Source organism: Camponotus vicinus, unplaced genomic scaffold (genome assembly GCF_025532165.1).
Source record: "Camponotus vicinus isolate PSW18456_S1 unplaced genomic scaffold, iyCamVici1.0 SCAF_3, whole genome shotgun sequence".
NCBI lineage: Eukaryota > Metazoa > Arthropoda > Insecta > Hymenoptera > Formicidae > Camponotus > Camponotus vicinus.
This window is the reverse complement of record NW_028141967.1, coordinates 7406193-7432169: the sequence shown is the minus strand read 5'-3', so window position 1 is coordinate 7432169 and position 25977 is coordinate 7406193. Positions and strand designations below refer to the sequence as shown.

Below are 25977 nucleotides of genomic sequence, written 5' to 3'. Positions count from 1 at the left end.
CTTTTTTGCTTAAATTAATAGTTAGAAGCATGGCTCACCAGATTCCGCGCTTTTTACAATTAATAATATAGTATGCCGCTGTGCGCCTCATGTCGATTCGAGATTCGATGACAAACTGTATAAATATGTCCTCGGTTGTCAGGACGTAAACATGGACTCAACCAAGGACATGCGCAGTTGACTCAACGATAAAAAACATACCGACGCGTGAACGAACGCCTCATATTTTTTCGATAAATTATCGATTATCGTCGCAAATGTATGATACAAAAAACGAATTTCTGAACACCGAAATCACATTCGACGAAATACGTCACAATCTTCGGTTACTAATCACAGACTGGAATTCGGTCATGATTTTAATTGGGAAGAATCTGAGATTTTGGACAGGGAGTCCTCGTTGGGCAAAAGGCTTGTCTCTGAAATGCTGTTTATCAAGCGCCAAAAAATAGCTTAAACTTGCAGAGTGATATAGAGGGCTTGCATCATACATTTGCGACGATAATCGATAATTTATCGAAAATATGAGGCGTTCGTTCATGCGTCGGTATGTTTGTTATCGTTAACTGCGCATGTCCTTGGTTGAATCCATGTTTACGTCCTGACAACCGAGGATATATTTATACATTTTGTCATCGAATCTCGAATCGACATGAGGCGCACAGCGGCATACTATATTATTAATTGTAAAAAGCGCGGAATCTGGTGAGCCATGCTTCTAACTATTAATTTAAGCAAAAAAGCTTATTCACGTGTAATATCTTTCGGTATTTATTTTATTATTTTTACTCGATTTGTTAGATCTGCTGTGACGTCGCATAGCATAACTATAGTATATTTAATTGATTGTTGGAGGCAGAGCGCTTGCTAGACCTCCGCGGGATGCAATTTAGCGTCACCTACGCGTCGAAAACAAATTCGTTTAATGTAACGCGTCACTATCTGTAATATATATTGTTAACATCGCGCTGAAGAAGGATCAAAAGGATGATCCGAAACGTTCGCTTTTTGTTATTATAATGTGTTTTTTAATAAACTAATATTGAAAAAAGAAAGAAGTGTTGTTGCTTCTCTGCGCTCCAACTACCGCACGTTGGCTCTTATGCCATTTTCTTTTTAATTTTTTGATTACTTGAGCCAAATCTCTAATTATTAAATTTACTTATAATTGTGTTAATTACAGTCATGTTACCGACTTCTTGCATCACGTCGTAACAATATTGCTTTAATATATAAGTTTTGCAGTTTGTCTGTGTAAAAGATACAGCGCTCTCACTTGGGATAACATGAAAGAATAATACAGAAGTAAAAGAAATGATCTTAGAAGCTTGTATAAAAAGATTAATCGATGATCGAACTGTTTAGTGTACGTGCGTGCGTGTACAGTATCGATATCAAAAGAGTAAAACCAAACAAAATTAGTTGACGGATAGCATGATAGATGGCACTGCCACCTAAACTTTTATCGACAAGGATAGACAAAATCGTATTTTCTCTTTCCCTCTTTCATGCGTGTGACAATAATTTATATATATGCATTATTATTATTACATTCCCCTTATTATTACATTTCCCTCTCGTATTTTTTCTTTCGTTTTCTCGATCATATGCTCATTCTGTCTCTTTCTAATTTCTTTTTCTCGCTCATTATATATCGCTCAGCTTCATGCTTCACACATACACGGTTACACATGTTGCGTTTCTCTCTCTCTCTCTCTCTCTCTCTCTCTGTCTCTGTTTATTTGCTCGGTATGATATTCTTTCATTCGCTCATGTCATTTTTATTTTTTTGGTTCTCGTTTCTCTATATGAAAATAAGTTTTTCATATGTATGCATTTTTATTCTATAATAAATATAAAATATTTGTCTTGTAGATTTCGTGCGGTGGTATTCGCTCTATCACCGCCCGTGTATTCGTAATTTCGCTGCCAAGGGAAGACAGTGATTCCCTAGCGCCGCGTATGTTCGCACGCTCGCCGGGTGAAAGATCCGCTGAATTGAAGAGAGAGAGTGTGATCTATATACAGTTTATTCAAGTCTATTTACAATGGTCCTGACAAGGACCGTTTATATGCAAGCGTTCTCGGTAGGAGATTCGTGTTGAGGTCTAAATATCAGAGAGGCGCCAACTCGTGCCTCCTTCTGATTGGTGGTGAGCTATCCGTTCTTAAGATGGCGGCTACGGTAACAAAGTGGGAGTAAACCTAGGGAATACTAAGGTAAACTAACCTGCGATTTACATGGACTAATACTGAAACACCGTCACTACCACTATAACATCACGTGCGTGTAGGATCTAAGATGGCGGCGCGGCGGCATGGTGGGGGTAGTTTGGCGTCTCTCTGATATTTAGACCTCTAGATTCGTGGGGTCGTTTTGGTAAGTTTTATCGGCCCCCAGGAGTTGTTGTTCTCGTCCACTAGGCTTCCGGTCAGCTCGGTCTGCATAGCTGTCGTAGTGGTGGTCGCTTCCCAGTCGGAATCTGATTGGGTGCCTTAAGGTGGAAGCACATAAAATTGCAGGAGCACATAACCATAAGCATATTGATTGGTTCATTTTCTTATGCATATATTTGTGGACCAATCAATTTCCTTATGCTTATGCGCCTATGCAATTTTATGTGCTTTCACCTTTACTCTATGGTTAAGCTGCCTGCCTGCGTTCCCCTATGGACGCGGCTCGGGGACCGTCCAAGGTCCAGTTAGCGAGGTATATCGCCGGACACGTATGTCCCAGGTTTCCAGGAGTTGACGAGGAGGCCTGGTGAAACGTGGAGGATTCACGGCAGAAGCCCGAAGGAGACTCCTCTCCACGGCCCGGGTGATCGGGGCGTTGACGCTGACCGTGGTATCCGACTCCGTCGATGATGAATGACGTAGAGGCGTAAGCCTCGTTGCCAAAAAGTTACACGTAGTCGAAGACTACGATTTCAAAAGAGTTTCTGCAGCTACTGGTCTTTTACTGAGCGATCGCACTCTCAGACTTAGTGAGCTGAGACTCGATGTTTCGTCGCTGCGCTTGGCCTTATATACAGAGGCTGCCGGGCTTCACTTATGCGAAACGGTTTGCCCTCATTGCCATCTGTAGGCCGGCCTGCGATTTAGCTCGGGGGAATCCCCTAGATGTTCGCGCTACCGTGCGCGTATCGTACGCGCGGGCTGCCGTGTGGTAGGCGCCCAGTGTAGTGTGCCGGTACGTTATTGTGGCGTATGGCAAGACGCCACAGTCTCTCTTTCTCTCTGTTTTGTTATAATAAATACACCTATACAATACAATTTATATATATTTTTTACATTTACAATAAGAATAATCTTTATGATAATTGATTACAATTTACAACTATTTACCAAGAATAAAGTTTAGTAAGATCAATTTACATCAAATATGTATATTAATAAAATCACTACCCATACAGCACAGAAGCTTGCATCAACATTGCTGCAATGTTACAACATTGCACATAGCAGTGTAATGCTGCAGAAATATTGCAGAGACATTATTTTGTAATATTACTTTGGCAATGTTGCAGCAACATTTTAACATAGCGAAAATATATAACATGTGTTTCTTTACTTGCCGCTATGTGGCGACACCAAACTTAACTAACTCGTATTCGAATTTTCATCTAAAGTGGATATAAGGCCTACAAAGGACTAATGTAGTAATTATATTTTTTGTCTTGTGTCAGTTAAATTTCTGATAAACTGACTTGATTTATTTAATATTCTGAATCCTAATAAGGGATCTAGATTATTAAACAAATAATTTGTTTAATAATCTAGATCCCTCGTTGGGATTCAGAATATTAAACAGATTTTTCTTCATTGAATCGGTAAATGGGAAATAATTCATTTATTGCACGTATTAAAATATTCTGGTACCGAGTGTATGTAAAATAATTGTATGTATATTATTGAGATAAATATTTAATAAGACACATTTGATAAAAAACACTAATAGATATTTTTTTTCAAAGGCGGTAAATGTTTTTTTTCTTATCTTTCTTAAACATTTCTTTATATTTTCAAAGTTTATTTATTAAATTTAAAACGGTCTGCATTTGCAATAGCAAAACGCGTTTTAATATTGCAAATACGTTGCACCGTAACATTACTACAATCTTACATTGTAATATTTCTGAGGGCGGACATTTCAACGTTGCTGCAAGCTTGCAGTAATGTTGCAGAAACATTTCGCAACTTCTATGCAATATTACAATGTTTCAATGTTAGGTCTATGCAACGTTTTTGCAATCTTTCGGTGCTGTATGGGCTACTACGCGAATTACCTCGACATATGATATAATAATGAAATTTACAAATTTTATTGTAGGAAAATTTTATTTTTTTGACAAATATAGACTAGTTCTTATAAATTATAAATACATACTTATCAGCTATAAGAATCATAAAATTGTATATGCTTATACATGTTTAATAAAACAAGTACATACAAGTATATTTCAATTATTTATTTCATACAATACAATAATAATAGTCACATGATTCTTATAGCTGATAAGTATGTATTTGTAATTTATAAGAACTAGTCTATATTTGTCAAAAAAACAAAATTTTCCTAAATAAAATATAAAATTTGTGTTCAAAAATCATAAAAATCATCCCGGATTAAATTTCTCATAATATTTTATAATTCGAGAATTCGAATTTAACGGGCGTCAAGAATCTTCTCGAGCTTTCGATCAGTCAGAAAAACTCGACCGTTCCCGTTATCTCGCATTTTTTCATCGATCAAGAAACGCTGATCATAAACATTCGCAATAACATTGTCAACCGTCGACAAAATCAGCGTAGCGTACGGGCATGCGCGCCCATACGTCACGATCAGCTGATTGCCAATCAGCTGGTCGAAAAAGGCTGCGCGCATGACAATTAAAGAATCGTCTACGTCAGACCTCATCGGCGGCCAATTGTACGTGGCGCCCTGAGGTCACCGCTAAAGTACAAAATTTATTGGGCCACGTCACAACGGGCCCAAGATTCCGCTCGCTTTATAACGGGCACCGCACGCGAGCAAGTCGAAGTCTCGTACTTTTCGCTAAACCGCACTTTTCGTTAAACCGCTTTTGTAAAACCGCTTCGCTTTGTTAAAACCGCTATTCTGTTATACGACCGCTTACTCACTTGGACTTCCGCTATCTCTTTTGATAATATGCAAATCGAACCGCTTATAACGACCGCAATTCCGCCTTGACTACGATTAATCGCATACGCATTCGAAAAACCGCTTGCACTATCGCAATCTCGTTACACCGCTCTAGGGTTGTGCACGTCGATTTCGATTAACCGGTTATAATCGATTATGACCTTTCGACTTCGATTATTTTGTAATCGACGATTGCATCTCAACTATAATCGAAAAGTCGATTATTGCTTGTCGATTTTCGATTATTTTGATAAAATTCCAGGTTGATTAAAAACAGAATTGTAGGAAAAATGGCTAATATTATTGCGCGGTAGCAGAGACATCTATTGATGTCTGGTTATTTTTACATCAGTCAGGCGCAGTGCGGCAACTCGCGGGATATGGCAGCACTGTTGCGCTACCGGCTAGTCACGTGTCGAACAAATGCCAACGAAAGTTTCGCGCGGTGCATGCATGAACATGAACAGGCTGGCTGATCAGTGAGAAATGAGAAAGCTTCTTGTGAATACTAGATCAACATTCATCGAGTGCTATTTGTGATAGCGTTCGTTTTAGCAATTTCAGTATCGTGGTTAGTATCGGAATGGCGCCAAGCAGTGCCGTTTGGCTATATTGTACGAAGAATAGGGGTTCTCAAGAAGCAACGTGCAATATCTGCAAAAAAAGCTTCTCATTCTTGGGTAGCACATCAACACTCATTACCCATTTAGAGAAATTGCACAAGATTTCGATACCGAAATTGACATCTAAAAGTGTCAAGCGAAAGCGAGATCAATCAGAAGATGGAAGTAACCTTGATGATTCTCCTCTTGTTGATGTAAACAAAGTAAGTTGCGTCTATGTCTATGCTCGTTTTTAATATAATAATTTGACATCGAGTCTCAAATCTTGGGCTGTATAGTCAGGAAATTTGATCGATTTGATGACGAGTCGAAGTTTTGCTCGGCCACATTCTTGAATTTAAAATGCATCTCTTGCTTATCATTGTTAATAGAATGCCGGCGGGATGTATCAGAGTGATACGCAATCTGCTTCTACTAGTAAACCTCAATCAGATAAATGCATGGCACGTCATGGGACACTCGAGGATAGTTGGAATGAAATGAATTCTTTCCAAGGTTATTTGCAAACATCTAGTAAACTTTTGTCTGCACGCACGTGTGCGTGTGTGTGTAAATATGTATGTAAGTGCATGTGTTTGCGCGCGCATGTGTGTTTCGTGATGATTGTTGAGTTCAAAGTACTGAATACTGGCACCATTTTATGGTTGTAAGATTTTTCCTTATTTATTTCAGAAGGTGGAACGAGATATAAAGAGGTTACAGACGCTATGTTATTTATGATTGCTCACGATAACATGCCGCTTCGAACTCCTGAAAGAACGGGTTTCCGTGTGTTCTGCAAGCGCCTGAATCCTCGTTATCGCGTGCCTTGTGAAAATACAACAACAAAAGCACTACATAAAAAGTATCTGAAACTTCGCGATCTTATCAAAGAAGAATTGGGAAAGACTGAAAATGTCACCTTAACTCTCGATATTTGGACGAATAAGCATACTGTCCAAAGTTTTTTGGGAATTACAGCTCATTTTATGAAAGGTTAGTTCTTCTCCTCAAATGTATTGGCTTTATTTTGTAGAAGGTTAGCTGCCACCAGTTTAAATTTTTTTCTCGCGCAATTTTTATTCTTATTTTTTGTATTTCAGAATCCCAAATGCGTTCCATTGAATTGACGGCAAAGCTCTTGACAGGACGGAAGACAATAGAAAATCTAAAAGAGGTAATTGAAAGCTGCTGCAACGAATGGAATATGAATTCTAAAAAAGTTATAGCAGCTGTAACCGATGGAGGGCATAACATAAAAGGTGCTGTCAAAGCCGTTTTTGGGGAGACCAAACACATCTCGTGTTTCGGTCATATACTGAACTTAATAGGAACTAAAGCTATTGGTCTGTATGATGAAAAAACTCGTCCATCAGAAATTGAAGATTCTGAAGTGGATCCTGATGTACCCGAGCGGGAGTCAGACATTGATGATGAAGAAGACATCACAGTGGAGGCGAGAGGAATGCAAACATCTGGTTCTTGCAATAATATCTCAGGTATTTCCGCTGTACACGTAGCACATTACCATAAAATAAAGATTTTTCAATATTTTTTTTACTGATAATTTTTAAAAATGAATAATTTAAATAATATAAAATAAAATAATATAAGATCTCTTATTAATTAGGGGTATTGCTCGCAGACCTCTTGAGAAAAGTTAAGAAAATTGTCACTTTCTTTAAACATAGCGAAATAGCCACTTCTGAATTAATGAAGATTCAAATGGAGGGTGCCAATGAGAAAGAAAATAAAGCTCTGAAATTGATTCAAGAGTGTCGCACGCGCTGGAACTCTGCATATGAGATGGTTGAACGTTTCCTTCAACTTTATGACTTCGTCGCTCGAGCAATTATGAAGGTACAGAGAGAAAAATCAGCAAGAAAAAAACCTCCCAACATGCTAACTATCGAGGAACTCGAAACGTTAATAGAGGTGCGGGACCTCTTAAAACCTCTAGCTCAAGCTACTGCCGAAGTTAGTACGGAAAAAACCGTTTCAATCAGCAAAGTTATTCCACTCGTAAATCTGATGAAGAAGGTACTGAGATCAATTTTCGCTTCCTGTATTTATGTTTGAAAGATTCCGATGTAAACTCATATTCTGAATATGTGCGCGAGATTATCATTTCGAGTATTTGATTAGGTGGTCTTATAAAATTAATTTTCTTGATTCATATTTAGCTCATTCATATTTATTGATAATGTATCAGCTTGACATTATCGGTACCATTGAGTGAGCAAATTATACTCATTTATTTTGTTTCTCAAACAGAAAATTCCTCTTTCCATAGAAAATTCAAAATTTCTCCGCTGCAAGCCCTATTGGATTCAATTTAAAAGAGCAACTTCTCCTAGATATAAGACATTCACTTTGGCAAGATTGAGTTCGTAAAGACTTATGCGGTGGCAACCTTGATAGATCCGAGATTCAAGAAACTTCCGTTCTCTCATATTCGTGCTGTTGCTGATGCTGTTTCATACACAAGTGAGTGATAAACTGTAAAATTATAACTAATTATTTGTGAACATTCTATTTTATTTAATTATATATTTATGCATTCCAAATAAAATTTCGACTACAACTCCACATGCATTTTCAGGCGAATTAATGAGGGTGAAAATGGGAGCGAATGCTGCTAACGAGATGTGCGAGAACGCTGCTGCTTTGCCTTCACCTGAATCTTCAATGAATGACGATGACTTGTGGAACAGCTTAGACACTGAAGTGCGTGCCAACCGACAAGCACGTCAAAGTTGACCTCCACCCGCTGGAACGCCTAGTGAACTATCACGCTATTTGGATTTACCCAACTGTGATCGCAGAAAAGTGTCGAATCCTATAATTGAATTGGAGTTCATTAAAGGAACATATCCTCTTGTCCATCAAGTTGCTTGTGATGTTCTTCCCATTGTTGCTACATCAACACCTTGCGAGAGACTGTTCTCTCACGCTGGTATCATTTTGAGCCAATTCCGTAGCAGGCTGCTAGGAAAGCGCTTGGATGAATTAGTTTTTTTAAGGTCAATTGACGAAGAGTGTTGGTTCAAAGTTTAGTAAAAACTAAATTATTTTATTTATTCATAACGAAAGATTTGTTTTTTGTTTAATTATCTGATGTAACATGTGATTTAAGTGAGTATTTTAAACAGTTTCTAGTCTTAGAAAATAATGTTATATTAATGTGATATGATACATTTGAGTAATATAAAATGTATTTGTAAGTTACTTTAGATAAGAAAGTTATATCAATATATATAAATAAAATGATTTTCTAGTCATACATATTTGTTTCATTATATTAAGGATTTTTATTCAAGCAATCCTCTTCGCCTTATCTAATAATACTCATTTTTTTCTTTATTCCAAAGACTTGATATGCGTATTCTCACTTCTTTCATAATTAGGAGAATATTCGACTATAATCGATTATAATCGATTATAGCAGACCGATTAATCGATATAATCGATTATCCAGTTCCGCATAATCGAAAAGTCGATTAATCGATTATGCGTTTTGTGTGCACAACCCTACACCGCTCGCGACATCGCTTACGAAAACCGCGCTCACTGTGTTGCACCGCTGTTTCGCGAATCGCAATCACTGCACTAAACACTTGTCTTTTAATTTTGACTTTAATAAATGTCTTTTTTGTGTGAACGAGGCTCACTTTTTTCGCTGAAAGACCTTCCGTTCCTATCGTCGCACTGTCGGATTCCGCTCGCGAACATTTTTGGTCCTTCGAGCCGGATTTTATCATCCTCATCCGCAGTTTCGTGGGTGACATCCACAGTGCCGTGCAGTGTCGTGTAGTGCAGTTTCCTGTAAAGACAAGAAATCAGTTACAATGAGTGCCAATCTGAAGGCTTTGTTGGAGACTCAAACTGACATCCACGGACGAATGTCTCGCTCCGTGGACAATCTCCGCAAGATGGGGGTCAACAACATCACCCTCGGCGCCATCCAAGCTCGTCTCACCATCCTCGATAACCTGTGGGGAAAAATCGAAGCTCAGCACGAGCTCATTCGAGCGGTTCTGAAAGAAAGGTACCATGAGAGTGAGTACGCCAAATCTGATTTTATTGATGTCGCGGAGAATACATACGTGACGCAACGCAGCACGCTAGCCGGTTATGCCGAAAAACTCAAGGGCGAAGCGCCCACCGCGTCCAAAAGCGAGCCAGGTCCAGAGCAGGCTCCAAGAATCTCGTTGCCGCGCATCAAACTCCAGACGTTCTCGGACGCGTACGAGGATTGGCCCGCGTTTCGCGACTTGTTCTTGTCAATAATCGGCGACAACTCGTCCATATCCACCGTGGAAAAGCTCCATTATCTCCACTTCTGCCTCCAAGGACCTGCGGAAAGTTTGATTCGTCCGTTATCAGTCACGGGAGATAATTACGAGCGAGCTTGGACACTTTTGAGCAAACATTACGAAAGTAAGCGAGAACTCATCCGCTCTAACTTCGCCGCGTTCACCGCCGTGCCGAGGATGAAGTCCGAGACCGCCGAGGAGTTGAACCGCGTCTACAACGCCGTCACCACCGCTGTGAATGCTCAGGAGAGCATTGATAGGCCCATCGCCTCCCACGGAATGGACCTGTTCAACTACCTCGTGGTCGAGCTCTTCGATCCGCGAACTCGACTTGAGTGGGAATCCTCCACATGTGATTCCTTCGATCCGCCGGACCACGACGTCCTGACAAATTTCATCGCAAAGAGGATTCTCACCTTGAATGCCGCCAAGCCAAGATCCGCCGCGAAGTCCGAAGATGCCGCACGTTCAGCGAAGTCGCACTTCACAAAGCACACTTCTGACGCCTCTAAGTGCGTCGTGTGCAAGGGAGAGCATTCACTCATGCAGTGCTCACAATTCAAGGCGAAGTCCGCGAGCGACAGGAAGTCCTTTGTAGAAGCCAACCGATTGTGCTTCAACTGCCTCGGCACTCATTTCATGGCGCAATGTCAGTCGATCAAGACGTGCGCCTTGTGCTAATCTCGGCACCACACTCTGCTGCATGATGCGTACCAGTCATCAACTTCCGCCGAGGTCAGTTCACTCTCCGCCGCGCTTCCAAAATCAGACCGCAAGGCGATCCTCCTCGCCACCGCACGCGTGACCATCGCCGACCACAAGGGGAGGTCTCAAGCTGTCCGCGTCTTGGTCGACCAGGGATCCGAGGTCTCTCTCGTCTCGGAAGCCCTGGCACAACGGCTACGTTTGCCGCGAACTCACTCCTAGTTGACGATCGGAGGAGCATCAACAGGAGCCACTCGCGGCAAGATTCCACTGAGCCTCTCCTCTGAGACAACCGGAACTACTCTCTCCGTCGTCGCGCACGTTCTGCCGCGCCTCTCCTCGTATTCCGGGCCGACGGTGCAAAACATGTCCACCTGGCCTCATATCCGTGGACTCCCGCTAGCAGATCCACGGCATTTCGACCAGGATCAAATCGATCTTCTGCTCGGCGCCGATGTCTACTCAGCCATCCTTCAGGATGGACTCCGCAAAGGCTGTGCGGACGAGCCAATCGCCCAGAAAACGGCTCTGGGCTGGATCCTGTCAGGAGGCAGCAGGACCACGCTCCGCTACCTCGACAGCTCCGCCAACCGCAAGCTGAACGAGCCGGTTCAGCGACCCCGAGAGCAGGAGAAGGAACCCTCCGCTCTTGCCGCTCTTACAAAGAAGGAAAAGGAACTGCGCAGCCCGTGCACGGCGGACGGGTTCCCTCTCAAAAAGCGGGCCGCCAACGATGACAGCATCCTGGCTGGAGTCCCGCAGGAGAAGCGACCAACAAAGTGGTCAAACCGCACTCCATTGATTGACTGCCAAGGGCAAGGTCGCCCCGGCGAAGCCAATATCGTTGTCGCGGCTCGAGCTGTGCGAGATCTCTCTTCTAACAAACGCTCATCTCATTGTTCTAATCCGCACTCTTTTAGATTTGTCCATAGCGCCCACCTACCTCCGGTCGAACTTCAGGGTCATTCTGCCCAACGACCGGGTCAGCCATCCGCTGCGGTGAACGAGACCAGCCTGACTCCTCTAGGACGAAGCCTTCTGGCCAAGCGTCGGCGTGCCCGACACAGAGCTGCACAAGCATCGAGCCGTCGGATCGCTCAACGCCGTCGATCACCGAGTCCAAGACGATCCTCCGCATCTCTTCACCGCACCTTCACCATCTTGCGTGCCACTGCAGGATGTCAGCGACTGCGACACAACTCCACATTAGCCCGCTTCCTGGGGCTCACAATACGACGCAGCCGTCACCTCCGGACACGCGAGAACGCCGAAACTTCGGACTTTCGTTATCCCGCGTTACTGTTTATTGTACATTATATATATTGTATTATATCTCACTTGTATTATATTCACTTGTATCACATTTCTGGGAATCGTACCACATGTAATTATGTTCAATTACATTCACACACATTAAATATCATGTGTGATCCGCGAGCCGCGTTACCAGTCCTTTTTTCTGTTCTCCTTCTCGCGTCAGAATTTTGTGTTCACTTTCAAATATTACTGCACTTCACATTGCGATTCTTGACGTTCACGATCTTTCTTGAGTTTCACTGCACTCGCGAAATTATTCACAAATTCACTCTGTACATTTCACATTATTCACCGCTGTATATATTTCATTACATTCACACGTTACTGTTCTCGCGACAGACTCGAATGAACTGGACAACACGTGTCTTTGTACTACGTCACTATCGCATTTCATTCATTGATCGCGATCAATAACTCATCGATGGAACCGTTCGCGACACCTGTCCGTACACGAACACACTTGCAAATTTCGTCATGTACTGACGAGGCGGGCGGGATGTTCGAAAATCATAAAAATCATCCCGGATTAAATTTCTCATAATATTCTACAATTCGAGAATTCGAATTTAACGGGCGTCAAGAATCTTCTCGAGCTTTCGATCAGTCAGAAAAACTCGACCGTTCCCGTTATCTCGCATTTTTTCATCGATCAAGAAACGCTGATCATAAACATTCGCAATAACATTGTCAATCGTCGACAAAATCAGCGTAGCGTACGGGCATGCGCGCCCATACGTCACGATCAGCTGATTGCCAATCAGCTGGTCGAAAAAGGCTGCGCGCATGACAATTAAAGAATCGTCTACGTCAGACCTCATCGGCGGCCAATTGTACGTGGCGCCCTGAGGTCACCGCTAAAGTACAAAATTTATTGGGCCACGTCACAACGGGCCCAAGATTCCGCTCACTTTATAACGGGCACCGCACGCGAGCAAGTCGAAGTCTCGCACTTTTCGCTAAACCGCACTTTTCGTTAAACCGCTTTTGTAAAACCGCTTCGCTTTGTTAAAACCGCTATTCTGTTATACGACCGCTTACTCACTTGGACTTCCGCTATCTCTTTTGATAATACACAAATCGAACCGCTTATAACGACCGCAATTCCGCCTTGACTACGATTAATCGCATTCGAAAAACCGCTTGCACTATCGCAATCTCGTTACACCGCTCGCGACATCGCTTACGAAAACCGCGCTCACTGTGATGCACCGCTGTTTCGCGAATCGCAATCACTGCACTAAACACTTGTCTTTTAATTTTGACTTTAATAAACGTCAGTCTTTTTTGTGTGAACGAGGCGCACTTTTTTCGCTGAAAGACCTTCCGTTCCTATCGTCGCACTGTCGGATTCCGCTCGCGAACAATTTGTAAAATTCATTATTATATCATATGTCGAGGTAACTCGTAGTAGTGATTTTATTAATATACATATTTGATGTAAATTGATTCTACTAAACTTTATTCTTGGTAAATAGTTGTAAATTGTGATCAATTATCATAAAGATTATTCTACTGTAAATGTAAAAAATATATATAAATTCTATTATATAGATGTATTTATTATAACAGAACAGAGAGAAAGAGAGACAAATATTTTATATTTATTATAGAATAAAAATGCATACATATAAAAAACTATTTTCATATAGAGAAACAAGAATCAAAAAAATAAAAGTGACATGAGCGAATGAAAGAATATAATACCGAGCAAATAAACAGAGACAAAGAGAGTGAGAGAGAGAGAGAGAGAAACGCAACATGTGTAACCGTGTATGTGTGAAGCATGAACCCAGGCGATGTGTAATGAGCGAGAAATTAGAAAGAAACAGAATGAGCATATGATCGAGAAAACGAAAGAAAAAATATGAGAGGGAACACAATAATAATAATGCGTATATATAAATTATTGTCACACGCATGCAAGAGAGAAAGAAACAATATGATTTTACGAAATCTCTAACAGTTGTTACAGATAAGGAAAGGTCTCCGATTCGAAATGAGAGCGAGAAGGAGTAAGGAGCAAGCGAGATGATGAGTCATCAAAGAGTTCCGAAGTCTCGCTCGCCAGGCTCGCTTTTTCTTATCTTCATACGTATACATGTCAACTTATTGTAAAGAAATAAAATTTTTATATTTCGCATTTTTTCGATTTGAAAATAATTGCAATAGATTAATGAGACTTTTGCGATTAAAATGACACCAAACGTGACATAAATCGGATCATTTTTAATCAAATTAATTATTAAATTTTAATTATATATGTAATTAAAAATGATCCGATTTATGTCATGTTTGGTGTCATTTTAATCGCAAAAATCTCATTAATTCATTGCAATTATTTTCAAATCGAAAAAGTGCAAAATAAAAATTTTAATTTTTACGATATTTAAATCCCTTACAGTTGTTATAGATAAGGAAAATCTCCGATTCGAAGCGAGAGCGAGAAGAAATAAGGAACAAGCGAGATGACGAGTCATGAAAGAGTTCCGAAGTCTCGCTCGCCAGGCCCGCTTTTTCTTATCTTCATATGTATACATGTCAACTTATTGTGAAAAATAAAATTTTTATATTTCGCATTTTTTCGATTAACATATACGTATACGTAACAAGAAAACAGCATAAGAACAGTCGACCGTGACGACCGTTACAAGTTACAATGCGTTATAACTTGTCGATTATAGTAATGAAAGTAAAATATATACAGGGTGTCCTAGACCACCCGTACACCCCTTTTCTTTCAAAAACTAAGCATTTTAGAGAAAAATGTTTCAGACAAAAGTTGTTTGGTTTCGAGGGGGCCATAAGATGGTACCATTGGTTTGACCTTAAAGAGTCATTTGAAGGTCACGTGAAGGTCACTTCAATTTTTTTAAATGGAATACCCTATATATTTTTGCACATTCTTGTAGCTCATCTCGAGAGCTTTCCAAAACACTATAATTAAGTTAGTTTTCATTAAGTACTTTCCGAGTTATGAGGCTTGAAATAATTTCTTAATTTTACGTAAATCATAAAATATCATGTAAAATATTCATTTTTCGATTATCTTACCTTAATACTTTTATGTACAAAATAATGAGAGGAATCAATTGGTGTAAAGAAAACACATTGTTGTTTCGAAGAAAAAATATGTAATTTGTAATTAACAATTACATATTTTTTCTTAAAAATAACTGTTTCTTTTACACCAATTGATTCCTCTTATTATTTTGTACATAAAAGTATTAAGGTAAGATAATCGAAAAATGAATATTTTACAAGATATTGTATGATTTACGTAAAATTAAGAAATTATTTCAAGCCTCATAACTCGGAAAGTACTTAATGAAAACTAACGTAATTATAGTGTTTTGGAAAGCTCTCGAGATGAACTACAAGAATGTGCGAAAATATATAGGGTATTCCATTTAAAAAAATTAAAGTGACCTTCACGTGACCTTCAAATGACTCTTCAAGGTCAAACCAATGGTACCATCTTATGGCACCCTCGAAACCAAACAACTTTTGTGTGAAACATTTTTCTCTAAAATGCTTAGTTTTTGAAAGAAAAGGGGTGTACGGGTGGTCTAGGACACCCTGTAGAAGCGCAGAGAACGTGGTTGCAAAAAAAGTAAACAAGCAATCACGTGAAGGAAGCGTGTGCAATGAACCTCCTGCGTGATGTAGAGGAAAGGCCCAAAAATGTGGCTCCAAATGTTAAATGGTAAAAAATAAAAGTCCAGTAAAGAATAGTAGTAATAAATCCCCTGTAAAAAATAAAACAAAAGGCAGAGCAACACGCACTCACATCGCAAAAAAACGAGATCACACACAGCACCAAGCAAAACGGAAAAATGAAATAATCAAAAAGCAAAGGGAGATAAAAAATAGCGCAATATGTAATTTGCAATTAACAATTACATTTTTTTTTTCGAAAGAATTATGTGTTTTCTTTACACCAATCGATTCCTCTCATTATTTTGTACATAAAAGTATTAAGGTAAGATAATCGAAAAATGAATATTTTACTAGATATTTTATGGTTTATGTAAAATTAAGAAATTATTTCAAGCCTTATAACTCGAAAAGTACTTTATGAAAAAATACTTTATTATAATATTTTGGAAAGCTCTCGACATAAGCTATAAGAATATGCAATAAAAAATAGATGGATCCATTTAAGAAATTAAAGGTGTCCTTGACCTCACCTTAACGATGCCATCCAAGGTCAAACCAATGACACCATCTTATGTTCCCCTCAAAACCATACAATTTTTGTCGAAAACGTTTTTCTCTAAAATGCTTAGTTTTTGAAAGAAAAGGGGTGTACGGGTGGTTTAGGACACCCTGTATAACATAGGTGAGCGGCATGTCATTCCGTCGTTATTGCGAGATCTATTTTCGAATTTCATTTGTAAATTTATAATATTGCGTGCGGTATATAATGTTACCACTCTTCTTGCGATTTTTGCGTTTCCCGCTTTTTTGCAACACATCGATATGACCATTTGTTCTTTCTTGATTTTGACATCATTTTTTATGCGATTTTTTTGTTTTGACATTTATTGTATTGTAATTTGCGAGACATTGAAAATGATCCAGAACCGGATCGAAACGTTTGTCCTTCCTTTAATATAATTTTGATTGTAACATTATTATTTTTGTCATTATTATATTTTTCCTTTTTTTTTTTTGCTTTTTGCGTATTGTTACCTTTGCGCTGTGGTTTTTTCTGCCTATTAATTTTTAACATTTGATGTATATCTTACAACTACTTTTGTATTTATATTTTTCTTTTTAGTATGGAATGTATTAAAAGGCTAAAGTATTGTGTATCAATAATGCCTTACAATGATTTACGTGGTATTGAAAAAGAATTTATTCGTTTTCTCTATTTCGTGTTTAGATCTTCTATAATTTATTGTTTTGTTTTGGACGATATAAATAGAATAATTATCTCTGCATCATGGTAGAATTCAAACTATTAATTAAATTGCCTTTAACATTATAAATTAATATAATTATTGTAAAGTAAATTTTTTTTCAGGCACGATAATTTGACAATTAAATATAACTTTGATTTAATTTTTCATTGGTTAAAAAACGATATCGCTTAATATATGAGCAAAATAAATTTCTAAGTTTACCAAAGGAAAAACTGCTTTTAGAAAGGCAAATTACTGTTATAGTACAATATTTTCTACCATATGTATCTTACTCAGACATTGATACATGGCTAGATGATATTGAGCAAAAGTATTACGCCGCCAAAAGTATTACGCCGCCTTAAAAATAAACATCCTAAACATTCTGCGTTCTCGATATCTTCTGAGAAATTTATTTTCTGGAGAAATAACAATATTGATGACAATTTCTGGAATCCAACAGAAGCAAAGCAAATAATATGTATCCTGGAAGAATATATATTTTCTGAATTAGAGTTTTTTGAATTATTTAAATTATTGATAACATTAGATGTCAAATCTAAATATATCAATTACGTAAGTTATTTTATATTATATTAAATTGTAATGCTACTTTGTTATGCGCTACGCAAGCATATCTATATGTCATCTTATAAATATCCAATATAATTTTTCTAATAAAATGTGATGATATAGATTTTAAAACGTTATCGAGGATGTATATTACCTATTACATATCATAGTGTAGCCAGAAAACTTGGTATATGCTTTTTAAAAAATCGACATTCTGTAATAGGAATTATGTGGGATCCAAAATAGTTAGTATAATTTTAGCTTGAGAGCTTATCTATCAAATGTTATATGTGTGTGTGAGCGTGGTACATGTGCGCGCGCGCGCGCGCGCGCGCGCGTGCGTGTGTGTGTGTGTGTGTGTATGTATATGAACATATATTTATTTTTCTATTATTTTCAGTAATACAGAAGAAAATCAATGGATAGTGTTTTTATATGAGGAAAAAATCTAATCTACAAGATCTAATTTACAACCCTGTAAACATTGGAAGTAGAAAGGAATATCTCATTTATTATGTCTATCTTTTACAGAATCCATTACATGATATATCAGTAAGCAATTCTTTATATGTAACCTTTTTATTAATTTTAATAGGATATAATTAATAAAAATAACAGTCAATTATATGTCTTATGAACAATAAGGTGACATAAGTATAACCAATTAGTCAATTTATTGCATAAGCAATAAATGAAAGATAACTTCGTTTTATTTCTAGTTTGTAATTACAATTTTTTAATGTTTTCTTTAAACACAAAAGGAGATGAGTAACAGTATCAGATATAGACTATGGCATTTCTGTGATAAATATCATTGTAATACATTTTACTCTTGGAAACTTATTAAAATGATGAGGCTTCAGCACGAAGTTTAAATAAGTTACGTATTGAAAATGTACCAATGGATAATGAATACGAAATTATTGCATAATAAAGATAGTATTACACACACATTGTATAATATACTTATATTTATATGTATATATATATATATATATATATATATATATATATGTATATATATATATATATATATATATATATATATAAATAACTATAAGAAATTAGGCTCTGTGTATTAAAATATAAACTTAAATTTAAACAGGCCATAAGAGCTAAACGCGGATGATAGTGCGTAAGTTCAACGAGAAAATAAGTTTTTCGTTGAAACTTATTTGTGTGCACAGGGCACAAATTTTCTTGGTACGATACCAAGCAAATTTAAATAATTCTCAATTCGAGAATTTATTTAATTATTATCCCTCTTTCCCCCCTGTAATGTTGTAGGCGAGAAAAATATCGGGCCGAAAGTCGCTGAATCGGGAATCGAACCCGAGTCTTTCGCTTGCCGGGCGACTGCTCTTACCACTGAGCTATTCAGACCCTTCAACTCGATACTTCTCGGTCGCCTACAATTATATATTAAATTGAAGAATAACGCCATCTTCCGCCGGCGTGAATTTTAAATAACTATAAGAAATTAGGCTCTGTGTATTAAAGCATAAACTTAAATTTAAACAGGCCATAAGAGCTAAACGCGGATGATAGTGCGTAAGTTCAACGAGAAAATAAGTTTTTCGTTGAAACTTATTTGTGTGCACAGGGCACAAATTTTCTTGGTACGATACCAAGCAAATTTAAATAATTCTCAATTCGAGAATTTATTTAATTATTATCCCTCTTTCCCCCCTGTAATTTAAATTGATCGGGTTCGATTCCCGATTCAGCGACTTTCGGCCCGATATTTTTCTCGCCTACAACATTACAGGGGGGAAAGAGGGATAATAATTAAATAAATTCTCGAATTGAGAATTATTTAAATTTGCTTGGTATCGTACCAAGAAAATTTGTGCCCTGTGCACACAAATAAGTTTCAACGAAAAACTTATTTTCTCGTTGAACTTACGCACTATCATCCGCGTTTAGCTCTTATGGCCTGTTTAAATTTAAGTTTATATATATATACATATATATGTGTATATATATATATACATATATAATACATACATATGAGTAGCTCTCAAATATTAAATGTACAAGTCTACTCAAAATTCGAAATATTAGTAGGTTTGACAAATATATAATCAACCAATATAATCAATATATAATCAATCAATTACTTGCATAGTATGTCTATCAGATTGCACAATTAAATTATTTTTATATAGACTTTTGACAAATACGAACGCATCTTTATTTTTCAATTTTTTGTTTCTTAGATTTGTGCTATTTGGCATTTCAATCACATATATATATATATATATATATATATATATATATGTATATATACAGGGTGAGCCATTTTAATTAACGCACGCAATTATTTCGGAAACAAAGCATTTTAGAGAAAAATGTTTCAGACAAAAGTTTTATGGTTTCGAGGGGGCCATAAGAGGGTATCATTGGTTTGACACTGAAGAGTCATTTGAAGGTCACGTGAAGGTCACTTAAATTTTTTTAAACAAAACACCCTATATATTTTTGCACACTCTTGTAGCTTATCTCGAGAGCTTTCCAAAACACTATAATTAAGTACCTTTTCGTTAAGTACTTTTTGAGTTATGAGGCTTGAAATAATTTCATAATTTTACATAAACCGTAAAATATCTTGTAAAATATTCATTTTTCGATTTTCTTACCTTAATACTTTTACGTACAAAATAATGAGAGGAATCAATTGGTCTAAAGAAAACACATAGTTGTTTTGAAGAAAAAATATGTAATATGCAATTAACAATTCCATATTTTTTCTTAAAAACAACTATGTGTTTTCTTTACACCAATTGATTCCTCTCATTATTTTGTACGTAAAAGTATTAAGGTAAGATAATCGGAAAATGAATATTTTACAAGATATTTTACGGTTTATGTAAAATTAAGAAATTATTTCAAGCCTCATAACTCAAAAAGTACTTAACGAAAAGGTACTTAATTATAGTGTTTTGGAAAGCTATCGAGATAAGCTACAAGAGTGTGCAAAAATATATAGGGTATTCCATTTAAAAAAATTGAAGTGACCTTCACGTGACCTTCAAATGACTCTTCAGTGTCAAACCAATGATACCATCTTATGGCCCCCTCGAAACCATAAAACTTTTGTCTGAAACATTTTTCTCTAAAATGCTTTGTTTCCGAAATAATTGCGTGCGTTAATTAAAATGGCTCACCCTGTATATACAGGGTGTCCCAAAAGTCCCGATACGGTCGAATATTTCATAAACTATGCACTTTAGAAAGAAATGTTTCAGACAAAAGTGGTGTAGCTTGAAGGGGGCCATAAGATGGTGGCAATGATTTGACCTTGGAGAGTCATTTGAAGGTCACGTGATGGTCACCGTCAATTTCTTAAATGGAACCCTCTATTTTTTATTACATATTCTTGTAGCTTATCTCGAGAACTTTCCAAAACACTATAATAAAATATTTTTCCCTCAAGTACTTTTTGAGTTATAAGGCTTGAAATCATTTCTTAATTTTACATAAACCGTAAAATATCTTGTAAAATATTCATTTTTCGATTATCTTACCTTAATACTTTTATGTACAAAATAATGAGAGGAATCAATTGGTGTAAAGAAAACACATAGTTGTTTCGAAGAAAAAATATGTAATTGTTAATTGCAAATTACATATTTTTTCTTCGAAACAACTATGTGTTTTCTTTACACCAATTGATTCCTCTCATTATTTTGTACATAAAAGTATTAAGGTAAGATAATCGAAAAATGAATATTTTACAAGATATTTTACGGTTTATGTAAAATTAAGAAATGATTTCAAGCCTTATAACTCAAAAAGTACTTGAGGGAAAAATATTTTATTATAGTGTTTTGGAAAGTTCTCGAGATAAGCTACAAGAATATGTAATAAAAAATAGAGGGTTCCATTTAAGAAATTGACGGTGACCATCACGTGACCTTCAAATGACTCTCCAAGGTCAAATCATTGCCACCAACTTATGGCCCCCTTCAAGCTACACAACTTTTGTCTGAAACATTTCTTTCTAAAGTGCATAGTTTATGAAATATTCGACCGTATCGGGACTTTTGGGATACCCTGTATATATATATATATATATATATATATATATATATATATATACACACACAAATAATATTAATTATATAATTATCTATATAATTTAAAGCATTACAATAATTACTTTCAAAATTATACAAGATATCAGTTAAATTTTAATTATTATTACATTTGTTACACATACAGGATAGAACCAAAATCGTGAGAAAAAAAATAGAAAGAAGAAGTAAAAAAATATCAGAAAGAAGAAGTAAAAAAATTAAATTTGCAATTGGTATCGTTGTACGCATTCATAGACATTTAGCGGAACGGTTGGGTTTTTTGCTGAGAGAAATTGATTCTCATAGTGGCGTAATAATTGGTTGGCATTATACATGCAAAGCTTGGTTCTTAAAAAAAAAATTTGCAAATAACAATTACATTTTTTTTTTCGAAACAATTATGTGTTTTCTTTACACCAATTGATTTCTCTCATTATTTTGTACATAAAAGTATTAAAGTAAGATAATCGAAAAATGAATATTTTACAAGATATTTTACGGTTTATGTAAAATTAAGAAATGATTTCAAGCCTCATAACTCGGAAAGTACTTAACGAAAACTAACTTAATTATAGTGTTTTGAAAAGCTCTCGAAATGAGCTATAAGAATATGCAAAAGAATATAGGGCGTCCCGTTTAAAAAGTTGGAGGTGACCTTCACGTGACCTTCAGGTGACTCTTCAAGGTCTAACTAATGACACCATCTTATGTCCCCCTCGAAACCATACAACTTTTGCCTGAAACATTTTTTCATATCTTTTAGACTTTGCGAGATATTTCGATAGCAAAGTTAAAATGGAACACCCTGTATAAGGGTCGGACTCAAATAGTTTTGCAGATATAGACTGAAAAAGGATAAAAATAATAAATACAGAAATAATTTTAATAGAATATATGTATTTGTAAACTTTGCTTTGTCTTGCAAAGTACATGCAGGGACACCGCATGTTCCGCCTTCCCTACGGGAGGTTCCACTTTCGGAAGATATAACCTAACCCAACCTGTGTCTGGTCATCATAGGGGACGCATTGCGAAGAGTTTAATCACAATGGATATATGCTGTAAGTTGTAAAGCGAGGTCCATCTTGCCTACCGGCGGGGTGGTTGCGGGAGGGGGGCGGAAGGCCCCCCCTTGCACCCCCCTTGCATCCCCCGCGCGCGCGCGCGTGTGTGTGTGGTGTGTGCACACATACATTTGTGATATTTTTTAATTGTATTAAATTGTATTAAATTCTATATAAATTTAAATTGTTTACCTTTTTTTTATTTACCTTTAATTTACCTTTTTTTGCGTTTTTCTTCGACTTGCGAGTTCGACCGCCATTTTTAAGTTTCATATTCGTGTTCAGGAGGTAAAAATACGTAGGAATTGGGTATTCTTATCTATTATTTCATATAGGTGGGTTTTCCGAAGGTTTACCAACTCTTTTTTGTGGTTTAAACATGTGATATATTTCCTTTTTTTCATTTTTCGGATATATTTTCACGCAAAATATCGATGTTAAAATACGTCCATAAGAGCCGAGAATCGAAGGACACTAACGCTGAAAAGAAAAGCTTCGTGTCTATTATTGTTATATCTACATAATCTTATACATGAAAATCTAGCTAATATAAGTCTGTCGACTGTCTGTTGAAAATATTGTGCGAAAGGCAACAAGGAACATGCCGTGCGCTCTCCGGCTTTCAAGCATAAAGAGGACGCGCACGTACAAACGTGTCTGCAGTATCGTTAATACTTCGAATTTCATTCTGAAACTTTAGGATTACATTTTTCAGATGATATATTATTGATTTAAGTATTTAAAAAAAAATCGATTTTTTCGATCTATTACATGAGTTGTCTCCCTTAAGATACTTTGGTTCGGTAAGATGGAACTTTTGAAAATTTAATATGAATATGTTTTAATATACATATACATGTATTTGTATATATTTATTATGTTTTAGTATATTTCAACGGCTTTTTCTTATTTCACAACTGATGTTTGAAGAAAATGAAGCGGATATGAAGTTTGATTATAAAATAAAAAATTATTACAAGTCTATTATCAGATTACAAAAATAATAATATTTCATGTAATATATTTTAAAAGTATTATATTTAATAACGTTTATTATATATACGCGATAATATTTTTGGTAAATGTTTACTTTAGGTTACACAGCTCGAAAAATTTTTATTTTCACATATGTTGTAGAGGATACATTCCTAAGTAATACACAGTTTGAATTTTGCGGCGGTCTCTCTTCGTTCCTGAGATATGCGATTTTGAAATTTTATACTTACTTGTATCATCTTTTCGTTACATTCTAAATATGTTTATATTTTTCTGTTTACATTTACCGAGGTCATCTTTCTAAATAACTTTCAAAAGGTTTTAGCCGTTTGTTATTTATTAAATAGTTATTACCAAAAAAAATTCATGAATAGATTATAATTTTACCACATCATGTATGTTTAAGAAGAAATATAGGCAATTATGCATAAAAAGGGCCCAACAATTTAAATTTATATAGAATTTAATACAATTTAATACAATTAAAAATATCACAAATGTATGTGTACACACACACACGCGCGCGCGCGCGCGCGGGGGTGCAAGGGGGGCCTTCGGCCTCCCCTCCCGCAACCACCCCGCCGCGCGGTAGGGGACGCATTGTGAAGATTTCAATCACAATGGATATATGCTGTAAGTTGTAAAGCGAGGTCCACCTTGCCTACCGGCGGGGCGGTTGCGGGAGGGGGGGCCGAAGACCCCCCCCTTGCACCTCCCGCGTGTGTGTGTGTGTGTGTGTGTGTGTGTGTGTATGTACACATACATTTGTGATATTTTTTAATTGTATTAAATTGTATCAAATTCTATATAAATTTAAATTGTTTACCTTTTTTTTATTAGAATATTTATATTAGAATATTAATTAGAGATAGCAAACGTAAACAAAAAAATATAAACATACAAGTAAAATATAATATGAAACCGTGATGAACAAATGTAAACAAAAAATGTAAATATATAAATAGGATATAACGAAAAGATGACATAAAACTATGAAACTTCAAAAGTGCATATCTCAGAAACGAAAAGAGACCGCCGCAAAATTGTACAACATATGTAAACATATGTAAAAATATAAATTTTTCGAGCTGTGTAACCTAAAGTAAACATTTACCATATTTTTATGTTACATAATAACGTAGACAAAAAATGATTTCGTATAACAATTATTAAATGTTACAAATATTATATATTAAAAGTATTGTAAAAATTCGTGCACAGATATTTCATTCGTAGACTGCTACATATATCGTGCATATATATTTTATTTGTAATCTCTCATTTCTTAATGTTTTTTTTAAATTCAAACATTTTTAATTTTTGAATTTGCCAACAGAAAATTAAAACATTACAAAGCTTATATTACTACTTAATTATATATATGAGATTTTCACTTTAATTTTCATTAAATTTTATTCGGTTGATATACAATCACGATAATCAATATGTTTAAGAAATAACGAAAAATATAAAAACTAATAAATTAGAGTTTAGTATCAAAAGGTAATTATTTACTTATACGGATCATCTCCCAATTTCAATAATTCTCACATATGTTATCAAGATCATCACTCTGAGTAATGTTGTGAAGGTTTTAGTCGGCGGTCATTGTTTATTAAAAAGATATAAACAAAAGAAGTTTCATAAGTTCATTAATACATTTATCGAAAAAAAAGTCAATTGTTGCATAATTTCACATAGATTTATAACTTTCTATGCAAAGTGAAGTGTATTCCGCATTACACGGGTTGGGTTAGGTTATATCTTCTGAAATTGGAGCCCCCCGCAGGGGGGCAGAACATACTGTACCTACGCATGTACTTCCTAAGATGAAGCAAAATTTACTCTTAATGGAGGTTAAGATTAAGTGAACTTTGCTTCATCTTGGAAAGTACATGCGTGGACAGTATGTTCCGCCTCTCTGCGGGGGGCTCCACTTTCAGATATAAGTAATGTTGATATAACTTAACTCAACCCGTGTTTGTGATGCGGGATACACTTCACTTTGTATAGAAAGTTACAAATGTAACATTTTTCGCGCACAAATAGTTTAATAACTCATATTTTGTTGTTAAAGCGAGAAACTCATATAGAACTTCATATTAACTGTACAACAATTTGTCTTGTACTAAATCACCTTTTCTTAAATATTTTCAAAGTCATAAGAAATATCAAAAACATAGAAGCCTATCATTGTTCCACTATCTGATTTCAATATAAGAAAGTTAAACAATGTCAAACGACAACATAGTTT

The 25977-nt window shown here is 36.3% G+C and overlaps 2 protein-coding genes and 1 long non-coding RNA gene across 4 annotated transcripts; 2 read left to right on the top strand and 1 right to left on the bottom strand.

Moving 5' to 3' along the window:
• The first annotated feature begins 5322 nt into the window (after positions 1–5322).
• On the top strand, positions 5323–6481 carry LOC145968391 (uncharacterized). Its single transcript, XM_083093812.1, has 3 exons — positions 5323–5993; positions 6162–6325; positions 6466–6481. The coding sequence occupies exons 1-3, from the start codon at positions 5751–5753 to the stop codon at positions 6479–6481; spliced, it is 423 nt and encodes a 140-aa protein (XP_082949938.1). The 5' UTR covers positions 5323–5750.
• A 931-nt stretch (positions 6482–7412) lies between these two features.
• On the top strand, positions 7413–8903 carry LOC145968455 (uncharacterized). Of its 2 annotated transcripts, XR_014437741.1 has the most exons (3): positions 7413–7809; positions 8063–8256; positions 8372–8903. XR_014437741.1 is itself a non-coding variant. In XM_083093912.1 (2 exons), the coding sequence occupies exons 1-2, from the start codon at positions 7483–7485 to the stop codon at positions 8153–8155; spliced, it is 420 nt and encodes a 139-aa protein (XP_082950038.1). In that variant the 5' UTR covers positions 7413–7482; the 3' UTR covers positions 8156–8346. The 2 variants fall into 2 exon arrangements, 1 of the variants encoding a protein (XP_082950038.1); XM_083093912.1 differs by lacking the exon at positions 8372–8903 and having other exon boundaries at positions 8063–8346.
• Positions 8904–9464: 561 nt separating this feature from the next.
• Positions 9465–9852, bottom strand: LOC145967773 (uncharacterized). The gene is made up of 2 exons (XR_014437555.1): positions 9660–9852; positions 9465–9592 (listed from the first exon to the last, which is right to left on the bottom strand). It is a non-coding gene; the product is annotated as an uncharacterized LOC145967773 (long non-coding RNA).
• Between the last annotated feature and the right edge of the window lie 16125 nt (positions 9853–25977).

Excerpts from the sequence above, each read along its gene's own strand:
- LOC145968391 (XM_083093812.1), top strand. The coding sequence starts at position 5,751 with ATGGCGCCAAGCAGTGCCGTTTGGCTATATTGTACGAAGAATAGGGGT. Across the intron at positions 5,994-6,161 it reads CTCTTGTTGATGTAAACAAA|AATGCCGGCGGGATGTATCA; the intron begins GTAAGTTGCGTC and ends CATTGTTAATAG.
- LOC145968455 (XM_083093912.1), top strand. The coding sequence starts at position 7,483 with ATGAAGATTCAAATGGAGGGTGCCAATGAGAAAGAAAATAAAGCTCTG. Across the intron at positions 7,810-8,062 it reads TCGTAAATCTGATGAAGAAG|AAAATTCAAAATTTCTCCGC; the intron begins GTACTGAGATCA and ends CTCTTTCCATAG.